This window comes from Miniopterus natalensis, chromosome 12, assembly GCF_054644295.1.
Source record: "Miniopterus natalensis isolate mMinNat1 chromosome 12, mMinNat1.hap1, whole genome shotgun sequence".
NCBI classification, from domain to species: Eukaryota; Metazoa; Chordata; class Mammalia; order Chiroptera; family Miniopteridae; genus Miniopterus; species Miniopterus natalensis.
The window spans coordinates 67,944,231-67,959,860 of record NC_142092.1 but is presented as its reverse complement, the minus strand read 5'-3'; the positions used below and the strand labels follow the sequence as shown (position 1 = coordinate 67,959,860).

General features: G+C 52.0%; 1 protein-coding gene across 2 annotated transcripts in view; it reads right to left on the bottom strand.

The window, feature by feature from the left end:
- MVB12B (multivesicular body subunit 12B) overlaps positions 1–14,680 on the bottom strand; it is a 141,754-nt gene extending 127,074 nt beyond the window's left edge. Inside the window, exons 1-2 of one of the 2 annotated variants that reach the window (XM_087822914.1) lie at positions 14,569–14,680; positions 1,912–2,034 (exon numbers count right to left, since the gene is read on the bottom strand). In XM_087822914.1, coding sequence (XP_087679040.1) covers positions 1,912–2,034; positions 14,569–14,643 — 198 coding nt within the window. In that variant the 5' untranslated portion in view covers positions 14,644–14,680. The remainder of the gene's footprint in view (positions 1–1,911; positions 2,035–14,568) is intronic. The other variant, XM_087822915.1, reaches the window with a different exon arrangement.
- Between the last annotated feature and the right edge of the window lie 950 nt (positions 14,681–15,630).

Genomic DNA, 15,630 nt, shown 5'->3' with positions numbered 1-15,630 from the left:
ACTGTAATGTGTGGCATGGCATAATCATGAAATGTGCTTGTTAATTTTACTCATGACACTGCGTCTTCTGCCCTGAGCTAGATGTTAGGAGAAAATGATAGGGATAGATTCTGCTCCTGTCAGACTTACCAAGGCTCAGAAAACCAGCACAGCAAAGGCCATCTGCCGCCCACCAGCCGAGCATCCAAGATGACCCCAAAGGTACAAGCAGAATGTGAAGGACACAGATCAACAAAGGAGCACAGCATGAAGACCAGAGCCCTGTGCCCCGGGTGGGAGCCCACGCGGGAGCCCTCCTGGGAGAGCAACCCGGGGCCAGCCCTCCCAGGAATCTCAACTCGGAGCCCTGCCCATGCACGTGTGCTTTGCATCTAATTCATCAGGAGACACTGGCTTCTCAAATCGAGAACGTTTTTATTAGCTTCCCCAAGAGTTTTATGGCAGGAAGCCATAGCTAATGATTCTGTTTTATGACAAGTTATACATTCAGTGCTTTGAAGTAGGGCAGCAGGTAAGACTCAAGTCTTTGTCAAAGAAGATTCCCTTGTTCTTTCACTTTTAAAATGTTTATAAGCTTTCAAACAGTTGGGAAAGTGACATGGAACATTTTAATAGGCTTCTCCCCCTCACACAGGACTCAGCACTGACTGACCCACTACACTCCAGACTGTTCTCTATGAGGACTGACGCTGCCCACCTGCCCCCTCAGCCTGGGGACATCTGGCAATTTCTGGACACATTTTTGGTTGTCCAACTTGGGGAGTTTGTGCCATTGGCACCTAGTAGGTAGAGGGCAGGGACGCTGCTAAACATCCTATGATCACAGGACAGCCTCACAACACAAAATTGTCCAATTATCTGGCCCATAAAGTCAATGGGGCCAAGGTCAAGAAACCTTGCCTAAGGGCTCCTTCAAGGCCAGGCCTTGCATCCCCCCACCCCTGGGATGGCAGGCACTAATCTAATCACTGGGACAGGTGTTTGGTGCTAACTACTAAGGCTCTCATTCTTTCACCCTTGTGCAATCTTGTAGTACACATTATTATGGACAAGAATAAAACACTGTCATAAACAACATGAGGAAAGTGAAAATAAGACCACTTCAGACTCTCAGAGCACAAGATGGCGGTAACTGTTCACTAAACCCTCCTGATGTTATGTGGCATTTTTTAAAGCTCCATCCAAATCAGAGTTTATCTACTGAAACAACAAAATAACCAATTCCAGCCATCAGCACTACTGACCACCAGAGGTCTGCTGAAAAGCAAGGCAGGTTCTCTGCTAAGTGGTGGTGGAGTGGCCAGTCAGAGCACTAGACTTGGGAGGGGGTCTGTTCCTGACCCGTAACCCGAAAGGAGCGGGGGAGGGGAACATGGGACTGTCACTTCACTTCTCGGAGCTCAGATTCACCTTGTCAGCAAAGTAGAGATAAAGCTATTTGCTCTTCTAGCGTGATCATGAGAGCTACATGAGCTCCCGAGTAGGAAACTGCTTGTAAACTGTAGAGAGCTGTATGAGTGTATGGCAATACATTTATGACATTTATACATGTGGGGCAATCTATGACAATCACCAAGGGTCTTTCAGACTCTTGGATCCTTTTCATGAAATGTCACAACTAGAAGTGACTGGAAATCTACTAATCCAGCCCTTTAATTTTACAGAAGGTGAAAATGAGCCTCACAGAGGCTGAGACTTGGCCCTGGGAACAGCCCAGACAGGCTCACGTCTTCTGACTCCCAATCCAGGCCACTCCCCATGCCTGCCCAATTGTGATCTTCCCCTCCCTGCTTAAGTTCCTAGAGGGAAGAAACACCTCTTACACACAAGGCTCAGAGGGTCTTGAACACAGGAGATGTAAATATCTGTTGAATCCGTGAACAAAAGGTACAAAGCAGTGTCCTGACTTACTACATCATAGCCCGTCGGGGCTCGGTTCCGGGAAGCCACCACCCCCACGCCCGTGATGGGATCCATTGACGTCTCCGGCAAGGCTTCAGAAAGGTCCTTGACTTCAGGCATGGTGGACTGGTCCTGGTTCCGAAAAGGAAAAAAAAGCACAAAATTCAAACAGTGTTTAGTGTGAACAGTGCGAAGTCTCAAACAGATAGAAATGGACTCTCGGGGCGAATATCCCGAGCTAAGCTCCACCTCCTAAACTGGCTAAAGGAGCCCTGCGTTACAGTCTTTTCTCGGATCAAGAATTCAAAACATCTGCCCTAGCTGGTTAGGCTCAGTGGTTAGAGCGTCAGCCTGTGGACTGCAGACTGGAAGGTCCTGGGTTTGATTCCAGCCAAGGGCATGCACTTCAGTTTCATGCTTGCTCCCCGGCCCTACCTAGTCGGGCATGTGCGGGAGACAACCAATCGATGTGTCTTTCTCACATTGATGTTTCTCTCCGTCCCTCTGTCTCTCTCCCTCCTCCCTCCCTTCCACTCTCACTAAAAAATAAATAAATAAATAAATAAATAAATAAATAAATAAATAAATAAAATCAATGGAAAAAAAATATCCTCAGGTGAGGATTAACAACAACAACAAAGCAAGCAGATGAGGCTGGCAGGGTTTGGGGCACATAGGTCCAGTGTAACTGACCAGAGACGCAGTAGGCGCCACTCCCGAGAGGACTGGCAGGTCCCTTTGTTACGTTTAATCCTGCAGGTTGTGGGCATTTACTCAAAGCTAAACACTAACAATGACCATAATTCTTGCTGGGCACTCTAGGAGAAAGGGAGGAAAAATGGAATTATTATTCTGCTGCTGACTGCCTCTTGATGTGACCAAAGGAGACAAGCAGTATATAGAGAGCACTGGGTCTGGGCAGCCTGAGTGGCAGTGCACCAGAAAGCAAATAAAAAGGTAACACCTTATGTAAATGACTTTTAGTACTTTTAAAAGAACAAGCCTTGAAAAAGAGCAAGTTAAATTCCACCTCCTTCTGCAGCAATTAAATTCCACTGGCTGCAGGTCTGCCAGATCTCTCAAGGCTGGTTACTGCTCCTAAAGCAAACCGAACACCCTTCCTAACCAGGCAGACTGGAGGAGTATTCTTAGTTCTCAGCCTAGAATCAGAAACGGCAGAGGATATTAAAAATGACTGTGTCTCCTACATAGGAACAACCAAAATGCTATATGCAAGTCCCCCATGTAATCAGCATCCCCGGAAACCCATAAAAGGCTCTGGAAACAGACTTAATGCAACGGAGCCAAGTCTGCAATCAAGGTGCTTCTTAGCCTGGCAGCAGCTGCACTCTCAGTGCCTGTTTATGACAAAAGCCAAACCAAGTTATGCTTTACTTCAGTCTACTAAAAATAAGCTTCTGGAAGCCCAAGGCAGGGCCCTGGATACCACGTGGCATCACTGCATCATTTTCTCTTTTCAAATTTCATTTACCAGGTAGATTTATCTGCATAAAGCACAGGCAGGGCTTAGTGCTTCCTGCACACAGTAGGCATAAAGCTAATATTTACTGAATGGATGCCCATGCTCACCCTCCGGTAAAGGAGGTTTGTAATTAAATATGTGCACCGGCCCAATCCAAAGCAAACACTGATCAAAAAGTATCTCCACTTGGAAAATCCCCTCTTATCAGTAACATAACAATAACAATGCTGCAGTTTGCAAAATATTGGTACCTGCTGTTGGTTACCAAAATGCTTTGCAATTAACAACTCATTAACAGAATGTACGAATTCTGCCAGTGCTAAAATACCATGCTGTGAATTTAATAAAGAACATGCGACGTAAGTTTTTTTTATTATTATTATTAAGATAGTACTGCCTCTACTGTCTAAGAGAGAGGGAGGGGGAGGTAAGCATGGGAATAAAAAAGAAATATTTTGTTTGCTGATAGATTCACGTCCTTGGGTTACGTATCCTCCGCAAGGTGCCGGTGACAATGGCTCTGATGCGCTGAAGTGCGCGGTCGGGGGGGGGGGGGGGGGGGGGGGGGGGGGGCTCGGAGAGCAGCAGGCTGCTCCCACAATGCACCGGAGCAGCAGCCCAGCAGCAGGTGCCAAGATGGCGGCGGCCGCCTCAGGCTGAGGCAGACAAAGGACGAGCAGCGCCCATGCCTCAGTCACAGCCCAGCCTGCAGAACGGGAGGATGCTCCGAACGGAGCCATACACAGCATCTCGGCCTCCTTCTCCTCTCCTCTCCTCTCCCCCCAGCGGCTGTACCCTGGGGATCAAGGCAGCCTTTGTGAAATACAGACAAATGAGTCCTCGCTGCGCGGGGCCGGGGGCCGAGGCCAGCTCGCCGCGGAGGAAGCCCCGCCACCAGCAAGGGAAGCTTTTAATGAGAAACGCCCAAGATATCCATGGCAGAGGCAATCACTCAAAGCGGCTTGACCTGAATTACATATTTTCTGACTGCAAATTACTTTTAACAGCGTCTCTACCGTCACTTCAATTGACCTTCCTAACAAAAGGCCATTTATTAACTAGCACTCGGCGTCTCCCGGGCGGTGTGTGGGCCTCGAGGCGCAAGGGATGGCACGGCCGGTTACTCGGCCGCCCAGGGTCACAGGCCAGGCCCCGGCGAGCCGAGCGGGAGAAGAGGCCGTTAATGCTGGCCCGCAGAGCAGATGTGCGGGGAGGCCGTTTAAAGCCAACATGAACCTGTCTGGGAAGAGGCGTTGCTGGTCTAAAACATGGAACACCGGGGCCTACTTGCGTCGACTCCAAGCCTCACCCTCAGCAGCTCCTCGCCGGCCTGCACGTCTGTGCCGGGACCCTACCTGCGCGCACGCAGCACGCAGCACGCTGCACGCTGCACGCAGGCCGCACGCGCACAGCCCCGCCCCGTCGGTGCAGAGCCCTGCGAGTCTCACACAGCTCCTCAGGCTCCCACGCTCCCGCCGAGGCCGGGAGGAGGCTGGGGCGCGTGGCTCCTGTTTTAGAGGGAAAACCGAGGCCCGGAGTTGGCAGACACCATGCATCTGGCAGAAGGCAGAGCCGAACGGGACCCCGGTCCTCCGCCCCCCGGCGGGGCTGCTTCCCCTGGCACTGTGCAGAGGGAGGCCAGCGTCTCGTCTGATGTCCGACTGAGAAAACAGTTTCAACACTCATTACATTTAAAATGCCAGAGCTCTTCTTTCTCTAGCCATAGCCCCAGTAAATGAAGCAAGGGGGAGAAAAGTATGGAAAGATAAAAGTAACATGGGATTAATTTCCCTCACACCTCAGTTTCAAGATTCAACATTTCCCTCATAAATAATTTACAACAATAAAAATGAGCTAAGGCCATGTTTGTGTAGGACGGAGGTAAATTTAGGCCTAATGAGGGAGATCTGAGCGCTGCACAGGAGGGAATAGGTTGATGCATGGCGCTGTGCGAGCCCATCGACAGCACACAGGGGCTCCATTACCAACTGCAAGTCGCAGGGCCAACCAGGAGGAGGGAGCAATTTGGGACACTTCGACCATCCTGGCTGTGTCTGCAAGGAGGGTCACTATAGCAATAGCCAAAAGTTGACCCAGTGTGGGATGACAAGATAAGAGATGTTGAAATTATTCAGAACTACAGGATGGAGCCGGCCTGAAACTAAGTGGGTTCTCAGTAAATGCCAGGTAAGGAATGAAGGTGGTGGCAGCACCTGGGAGTCGGGTCTGTCCTTGGGCGTGGAGAGAGTGTGGTGGCAACACTGACCTTGAACTTTTCCTCCTAATTGAACCTCACAGGTCATCTGGTCCCAATCCCCATCCTAATCTCTAGCCCCAGTGCCCAGGCAGCCCCTCTGCTAGATCATTTGCAAGTCTGGGGGCTGCAGAGTCTGGCTCTGGGCAGCTGTTCCTATGTCTGCCCCAGCAGGATTTCTCTGCAAGGCAGGTGTGTGTGTGTGTGCACGAGTGCATGCACCTCCCATATACATACTAGGACTAGATGGGGTCCATTAGGGTAAGGTGTGTTTTCCAAGCCAGAGGATGTTTTCCATGCTGTGCTGGATGGATACTATGCGACAACACTGGGCGGGAGAAAACCGCTTCCTGCTTCTGCCTGCAATGCTGCAAACAGCGCCTGGGGGAGGCCCCAGCTCCCAGCACTGCAGCACCTCGCCAATGCTGTCATCCCAGGTTCACAGAGAAATGAACTTTAACTATAAAGCCCCTTCATACAGACAGCACACTGCTCCCTTGTAGCTGATCAAAGAATTACTACAACAGTTTGCTTAATCCCTAAAAGTCAGCAGTGCTGGGCTTAACTGATGCTGAACATTGTTTCAGAATCAAAGGCGTGCCTCCCGGCCCCAGTCTGGGAGAAAACTAAGCTACTGTATCACAGTTGAAAACTCAGGGGAACTTTGATATCATCTCTGTTTAATTTCCCCGGCCCCGTGAGCCTGGGGTTTATCTCATTTTATCAACTCCTGTACTGAAATCAAAACCCAACTAACAGAGCTCAGACCTCTCTCCACCGAGGCCCCTTTAGCAGCGGGGTGGGGTGCAGGCTGAGGAGTTTAAAGATGGGGGCAACAACTGCAGGGGGCAAGGGGTGCTGCCTTCAAAGGACGCGCAGCAGGAACCCAGACTCGGCTTCCCTGCCAGCTCAGAAGCAGCGCCAGCCAGCACTGCCCGCCACCGATAAAGGCATGACTCGCACATAACTTTTGAGGAGAGTAATTTCAAACTATTGGGGGGAGAGGCCAGTTAAATTGGGCTGCGGTAATTGAAATGACAAAAACAGTGGGTTAATTAAGTCCCCACAGAAGGACGAAACTGTGATCAGCTTGTTTGAAATCCAAAGTCAAGGGCACAAAAGACATAAAGTATCTGCCTACAGCTACCAGCTTGCAGGGCTGGGAGGAGCAGTGAATAAACATTTCGCTCACTGTGGGAAACGGCCTAAGAGCAGCCTTGACTGAGAATGGCTGTCCCCCAGTAAAAACTGCTGCTATAGCCATGAGCTTTGCCTGTTTTCCAGTGGCACTGATGGTCTGCAGGAATCCATGCCCTTCTGGTGCCCCATAATTATTGGTACCTTTTTGCTGACAAAACTTAAGCAGAGGACAGAAGGACACTGCCCCATGCACATAAGAGGGAACCCCATGGTCAGGCTTCACCAGCGCACACCACCACAACACACACAAACACACAGAATGGGCCACCTCCATACAGCCAAGGTGCAGAGACCTACCTCCTCAGGAGACTGCGGGCTGAGGCCAGGGTCCATGCAGCACCCAGGTGAACGGCTAGCTGGCTCTTGGGCGCCAGTTCACAGGCTGAGGGGTGTCACTGTGCACCTCAGGATAGCATCCTGGCACTTCCTGCACTTTGGTCTGGACCACTTATCTAGAGACCAATCAGAAGCCAAATCACCCTGACAAACGCTGTCGAGTGTGGTCCGGTGGCAACAGGCCACAGGCTACCGGGAATGCTGCTAAGGTATTGAAAAACGAAAGCAAATATTTCTCTAAGCATACCTAGATCACAAAGAGTGTTCCAGCTCAGGAACTAACAATGGCAAGCACTTCCTTTTCCCCAGTAGAGGTCTGCTGCTTCTAGTAGAAGAATCTAGTGTATAAAAGCATCCACTCCATCTGACCTATGATTAGACTTACGTTAACAATTTGATTACCAAACAGATTTCCTGTAAACCACATGAGGCAGGCCTGGGGTTCAGGTTGCTGCAGCCCAGTGCAGTGCAACGCTAGATCTCGGAATTCATTCTCCAAAAATAAATCTGGGATCAGGTTCTACGGCACTGCAGTGGCCAAAGTCCTGCCCCTCATAAGCCTGACTCTGCAAAACCAGGATCCTGGTGCTGGTGGGGGAATGGCATTCTCCAGTGTACCTGAGCCCTGCACCGACTGGCCCACCACTGCTGCAAATGAGGGTCATCCTTGCCCACTCCCTTCAGGCTTTAGTGCCATAGTGTCCCCTAAAGATGAAGAAGGACAACCCCAACAGAAGGCAGATGCCCTACCAAGGAAACTATCCCAGGAGGCCCCAAGGGCAATGCTCTCTTGATGTTCAGTGATGTGAGATGAGTCACACCCTTGCCCCGATGGCCACAGTGTCTGTAGAGAAAACTGATTCAATTTGGGCATTTAATAATTCTACCTGTATGCTGATGACTTCCAAAATACCTCCACAACCCGGAGTTTCCTCCCAAGACTCAGGTGTGTATCTACTGTCATCATCACCTGCATGTCCCATGAATACCTGAAACTCAGCTGACCTTGCCAGCCTCCCCTGGAGCATCTCCCACATTCCCAGCACCTAGCAGGACCTGGCACAAAGCAGTCAGTCCATAAGCATCTGTGCTGAGCACTGAGGGAGGGTATGCACTGATGAAGGTGGAAAATCCGACACCCTGGAACAGAAGTTCCCAAATCTAGGATGCATGAGAGTCACCTGGAGAGTTAAAAGAGATTCTTGAACCCACTCCCAGATACTGACTCAACGTGTTTAGGATGGAGCCTGAGAAGCTGCATTTCTGACAAGCTCCAGTAATGCTCAAACAGCTGGTCCACAGTGCAGACTTTGAATACAAGGCGGCAGGTACTCACTAGATGTTTCATGACTGACTGAATGAATGAACAAATGAATGGAAAGAACCTGCAGGTAATCACCTATAAGGAACAGCCTCAAAACAAGTCCCCCAGTCTCTCTCTCTGCAACACAGGTCACCTGGTTCCTTCCCTATGACACTCACCCCTTCATTCCAAACCTGGGTCACATCTTCCATTCTTCCCAAAACTTCCCCAACTGCCCAGCCAGACAGGTGCTGTCACTGAGCATCCTGATGTTGTCCAAGGACAAGGTCTTAGTATATAAATGTGAACACACGAACACACAGCCTTGTCTCTCCAGTTATAACACACTTTCCCTAGAAGAGCATAAGTTATTTAAAGGCCCCTCATCCACCAGTGCCTGGCTCAAAGTGGGTACACTCAATAAATGATTATGGATAGGTGGATGGAAAGAAGGGCGGATAAATGAAGTTCCTATCACCCTCTCAAAATTGCCCGTTTCACTGGATTAAGGAGGGCACATCCAGCAGCCCCATGCAGGACAAACAGCACAATTGCAGGGATGGCCCTCTGCAGAGGAAGGGAGGCGGCCTGCAGCACTCCCGGCAGTTCCGGAGGTGGGTCTCAGTTCAAGCAGGCCGGACAAGGGCTGGCAAGGGCCAGTGGATCTCCAGGCTGGCTGCACAGACTTGCCTAAGGCGTTTGTAAGAACCACAGCCGCCCCTTCCAACCCCCGGGTTCTGATGTAACTGGTCTGGGGCCGAGACTGGATAATGCCACTGTGCTGGGTGATACAGCAACAAACAGAACATGCCCACCACTTGTGGAGCTCACAGGCTGGAGGAAATATCTTAAAAGAAATGAGGGGACTACAAACAAGGGGACAGTTCCTCTGCCTGGTGAGTCCTGGAGACATGAGAGAAGAGCGGCCACTCGAGCTGGTCTCCAGGAGAGGCGGAGGGTGTGGAGTAGCAAAGGCATCGCAAGCAGAAGACGCAGCAGCAGCAGCAGCATGAACACAGAGACGGCTGGGCGTGGCAGGTGGACCCTGAAACAAGCTTATGAAATGTTTAAACAAACAAATAAGCATAACACTCTGCACTTCTCTGCTCGTTCTAAGGGCTAAGCAATGGCACAGGTCTACAGGAAGGAGCACCCACTGGTCGGAAGGGACAGATTGCCAAGTCTTCCGTTCCTAGTTCCTCTCCTGGAACTGAATGCTTCTCAGAGCAACACCACCTCCTGCAGAGCCCGTGGGGCCTCCTTACGCTGTCAGCTCAGTGGGAGAACAGGAGGTAAAGCAGGGGAGCAAGAAGGCTGCGAGCTCAGAGTCAGAGGGACCCAAGTTTGAGTGCCAGCACTGACCCATACTTACAGCTGTGTGACCCCAGGCAAGTCAACTAAACTGGGCCTAAGTTTCCATCCCTATAAAATTGGAATAGGAGATAATACTATTTTCTCTAGAAGGTTATAATGTGTATAAAGAACTTGCATCAAAAGACATACACGCAATCCACAGAGTGAAAAAGATAACCTACGGAATGGGAGAAAATATTTGCAAATGATATATCTGACAAGGGATTAAACTCCAAATCTATAAAGAACTCCTGTAACTCAACAACAACAAAAACTAAAATGATTAAATGAAAAAAAGGGCAAAGGACCTGACTAAACATTTCTCCAAAAATGACATACGAGTGGCAAACAAGCACATTAAAGGAAGTGCAACATCACTAACGCAAGGAAACACAAACCAAGACCACAATGAGATACCACCTCATGTCCATCAGGATGGCCAGGATCAAAAAACGAAAAATTGGTGTTGGCCAGGATGCAGCGAAATTAGAACCCTGGGACACTACTGGTGGAAATGAAAATGCAGCTGTTATGGAAAACAGTATGGTGATTCCTCAAAAAATTTAAAACAGAATTCCTATACGATCTGTCAATTACACTGGGGATACACCCAAAGAACTGAAAAGGGGTCTCGAAGAGATATTTGTACACCCACGTCCACAGTGGCATTATTCACGATGGCCAAAAGGTGGGAGCAACCCAAGTGTCCACAGACAAATGAATGGATAGGCAAAATGTGGTACATCCACACAATGAAGTATTGTTCACTCTTAAAAAAGAAGGAAATTCTGATGTGTGCTACAATATGAATGACCCTTAAGACTTTATGCTAAGTGAAACCAGTCACAAAAGGTGAAATACTGTGTGAGTCCACTTACATGAGGTTCCTGGAGTAGTCAAATTCATAGAAATAAAAGTAGAGCCCGGCCAGGCGTGGCTCAGCGGTTGAGCGTCGACCTAAGATCCAGGCGATTGGGGTTCGATTCCCGGTCAGGGCACATGCCCGGGTTGCGGGCTAGGCAGCTGGTCAATGACTCATCATTGATGTTTCTATCTCTCTCTCGCTCCCTCTCCTTTCCTCTCTCTGAAATCAATAAAGATATATTAAAAAAAAAAAAAAAAAAAAAAGTAGAAATGGTAGTTGCCTGGGGCTGGGGGAGGGGAAAATGAGTCATTTAAAGAGAATAGAGTTTCAGTTTCTCAAGATGAAAAAGTTCCAGAGATTAGTTGCACAACATGAATGTACTTAATGCCACTGATCTGTACAGTTAAAAATGATCAGGATGGTAAATTTTATGTTAAGCATCTACTGCCTTGGCCGGTGTGGCCCAGTTGGTTGGAGTGTCATTCCACACGCCGAAAGGTTGCAGGCTGGATTCCCCGTCAGGGCACACACCCAGGTTGCGGGTTCAATCCCAGGTTGGGCTGCATGCAGGAGGCAACCAATCCATGTTTCTCTCTCACATCAATGTTTCTCTCTCTCTCCCTTCCCCTCTCTCTAAAAATAATGTCTATAAACATGTACTTGAGTGAGAATTTTTTTAAAAAAGCATATACAACTGTGGTTCTCATATTTCAATAAGTATAAGTACAATCCAAGGTTTGTTTTAAACATGCAGATTTGGGGGCCCTTTCCCCAGATATTCTGATTCCAGGCCTGGGTTTGAAGTCCCGGAATCTGCATTTTCATAAATATCCTAGGGATGTATTCATTATGTATTCATTTATGTATCTTTCCTAAAGGATCAAGGGATATTTTTAACACTTTGCTTTGCTGATCAGTATCCTTTTTAAAAAAAAAAAGTGTGTGTGTGTGTGTGCGTGACAACCTTGTGTAGTTGACTCTAGCCACAGGCTCAAGAAGATGGCCCTCCAGTCCTCAGTAGGGGATGCCTGGGCTCCAGGTCCCCAGACCTCTCACATTTCAGCCTGGACAAGCTCTGCATCTCTCCAGAAGTGTGTCAAGCAAACCAAACGCATGCCCACAAGATGTCCCAAACAAGGAGGTAATGTCAAGCACACCTTGCAGTGTCTCTACCTCCCAAGCAGCTGGGGAGAGCAGCTCTGATGCATGCAACCCCACTGCAAACAGCACAGACAATCCACAGAAAACACAACTCCCAAGGGCAGTCCAGCAAGCAGAGACCAAGAACAGCCAGTGGGGCCAGGGAAACTCGGGCCAGGGAAACGCTGGCCATGGAGGGCCTCAGAGCCAGCAAGAACAGCCTGGGGGAAAGGCAGCTCATTGAAGGAACCCGGGCCTCCTCCCACAACCTAACAAGCAAAGGAGATTCTGCTCACTCAACCGCAGCCCACTAAATACAGTGTTCTCGGCCCACCACATCCAGCCATGCAGTCATTTGTTACCCTCATCACCATAATAGCACCTTTGACATTTCCCATGTTGACTCCAACACCATCATTACTTTCCAGTGTGGCAAGGATGTCGCTCTTTGAGCATGAAGCATGGAGCACTTCCAACCTGCTGGGGCAGAGGGGCCCAGGACATCTGGATTCCGATGCCCCCAGAAACAGATCTGCTGTGAAACTAAGATCAACTTTCAGCTCCCACCTCCACCATATCCAAGGCCCCGAGAGGGGATCCAGCAATGTGTTGGTCATGCAGTTTTTGTGGAATGTACTACAGTGAGATATTCTTGTATTTCTTTCCTTCCCACACACATATTGTCTAAATAGCAGGCCCACAAAACTGAGGTCTGTCCCTGAATCCCACTTAAATTTAGTGAGGGCCCCCCCCCATCCCCCACAATGTCACACGCATTCACATACCCATTAGCTCACTCAGCCTTACGGGGTAGGATTTATTCTTAAGCCACTTTAACAAATAAGAAAACAGGGATTCGGAGAGGTTCCATGAGGTTCCACAACTTGCCTAGAGTCACCTGAGTTCCAAAAGGTAGAGTGAAATTCAAGCCCAATGTTCTATCACCCCTTCCTAGCTGCCCTGAGAAAAGCTAAATAATAAACGCAGAGAGGCACTCTAAAAAATAAAAAATAAAGCCACTCTTCTGATTAACCAGTTAACAAACCCTTAATGATAACCACTAACTTTCATTGACCACTTAATCCTGTGGCAGCCACCTAGCTAAACACTTCTCATGTAACATTTCCTTTACTTCTCACTATAATCCTATGAGATAGAATAATCATTAGCCTCACTCCACAGGTGAGGCAACTGAGGCTCAGAAAAGTTCATTAATTTGCCCAAGAACACAGTGAGCAGGAAAGCCAAGGCTTACAATGAGGCCTACATCGAAAGCCCTTACGTTTAACCATGGTGCACAATTCCAGCTAGAGTGGGGAAAACACACCAGCTGGACGGAGGCAGGGCAGGGAAAATGCCTTCAGCATAAATCAGGAGTGTGGCCAAAAAGCCAGAAGGAAGGAATGAAAAATGTGGACGAGAGAAGACGATTCTAGGCTCAAATGAACCAGTAATTGCCATGTCAACGGCTTCACATGGGTCTTGGCACCCAGGTCCCAGCAGAGGCCCTATCTCTCAGAGTTCCCATTTAAATATTCCATGTGTGGCACAATATCCCAAAAGACCCCGCACAATTTCTGGAGAGCAAGAAGGGTGTCACCCGTCTCCTGTAACTAACCAACCTTCGGAGTGCACTGAGTTTTTCAGTTAGTCTAGGTGTCCACAGAGCTTATCTCCTAACTTTCCTAAGGCTTTTCTGGTGCAGCTGATAAGATTTTCTAGCCCTGTTAAAACGAGATGAGATCCAGCCAGCTGTCGAGAAATGTACAACGAGATTATATTGAGGAGGAACCACCAGAGACAAAGGCCGCTAAAGAGGCACTGGCCTGCTGTCTGCCTCTGTGGCAGAAATCGGAGTGGGCGCCGCTTCTGGGACGGGGGTGGGGCGCAGGGAAGGGGCCATGGCCATTTGCCTTTCGCCCCGGGGTGGCCTTCCCCTGGCCCCGCTCAGGAGGCTGCTGAGGAGCAGGGAACAGGCACATCTTTGCTGGAGAGAGCCTGGCAATTCAGGAAGAGTTACGTGTCGGTAACAAAGGGGCAGGACGCTCGCGGGTCTGCCTTCTGCACCGGGCCTGCCCCCGGGGATGGGCGTCCCCTGGCGCTGGACCGCAGCTCCCGTCCCGAGCCCGGCCCTCGTGCCTCACTCGAGCTGAGGGCCTGTGGGGCGCCCATCAACACACCCACCACCCTTCCGGGGTGGGCACCCTGAGTCCCAGGTGCCCAGGCCCAGCGGCTCATCTTGCAGACAGGTGCCCTGGCTACTGGGTGTCCTCTCCACCGTGCCCAGGTCCCAGGTGAGGCCACACCCCAGACGATGCCCCCGGCTCAGGTGCACGCTGGTCTGCGCCCACGTGACCACGGAGAGCCGGACCCCAGGCCCCGCCAGCCCGGCGACGGTCCGCAGGCTGTGCCCGGGCGGCCTGGGCACAGCCGCAGCTCGCGCCCTGCCCGAGGGGCCCCCGGGAGGCCCGCCCCGGCCGCGGCCCCGGGGCGCTGCGCGCGCTCCGGCCCCGAGCTCCGGCCGCCCTCCCGCCGCAAGGCCGGGCCGGGCAGCGGCCGCCGGGCCTGTCCCCGCGCCGGCCGGGCACGCAGCCCGCGGGCCTCCGCGCGCCTCGGCTCCGCCCGCCCGCCCGCCCCTCGGCCCGGGGCCCGCGCCCGCCCGCCCGCCCGCCCGCCGGGGAGCGGGGCCGGCTCGGCCGAGCCTCGGCGCCCGGCCCGCGGCCTCACTTAACTGTTCCCCGCTGGGGCGGCGGCTGCTGCGGCGGCGGCGGGTCCCGGCTCCGTCTCACGCAGAAGCAGCTTCTCATCGCCCGGGCGGCGCGGGAGGGGCCGGGCCCGGGGCCCAGGCGGCGGGGCCGGCGCCGCAGCTCGAGCGCGAGCCTCCCCGGCAGCGGCGGCGGCGGGGGCGGGGCGCGGCCTGGCGGCGGCGGCGGCGCTCCGGGCGCGGGCCGGGCTCCGGGGAAGGCGGCCGGCGCCCCGGGCGGGCTCGGGCGCGCGGAGGGAGCGGGAGCCCTGGAGCTCGGGCGTCCGGAGCCCGCGCCGCCGCCCCGGCCCGCACCCCGCCTCCCCCCAACCCCGGCCTCCCCCAGCCTGCGGGCGGCCCCAGCGCAGCCTCAGACCCCCGGGAGCCCAGGCCCTCGGAGCCGGGACACCGCTGTCCCCTCCCCCAGGCGGCCTCTCCCAGGGCCGCAGCCCGCTCGGCTCTCCTAGGCCTCGCTGCACCCAGACCAGTCCCGCGCGCTGCCCCGGATCCCTGGAAGCCCCCAGGCCTCTTGGAGCCTTGGAAAACCGTTACACACGCACACCACGCGTGCACACACACACCACGCGTGCACACACACCACACACACACGCGCACACACACACACACCACGCACACACACACACCACACACACACGCGCACACACACACACTACACACACACCACGCACACGCACACACACTACACACACACCACGCACACACACACCACGCACACACACCACACACCACGCACACACACACACACCACGCACGCACACACACACTACACACACACCACGCACACACACACCACGCACACGCACACACACCACGCACACACACACCACGCACGCACACACACACTACACACACACCACGCACACACACACCACGCACACGCACACACACTACACACACACCACGCACACGCACACACACTACACACACACCACGCACACACACACCACACACCACGCACACACACACACACCACGCACACACACACACACTACACACACACCACGCACACACACACCACACTCGCGCGCAC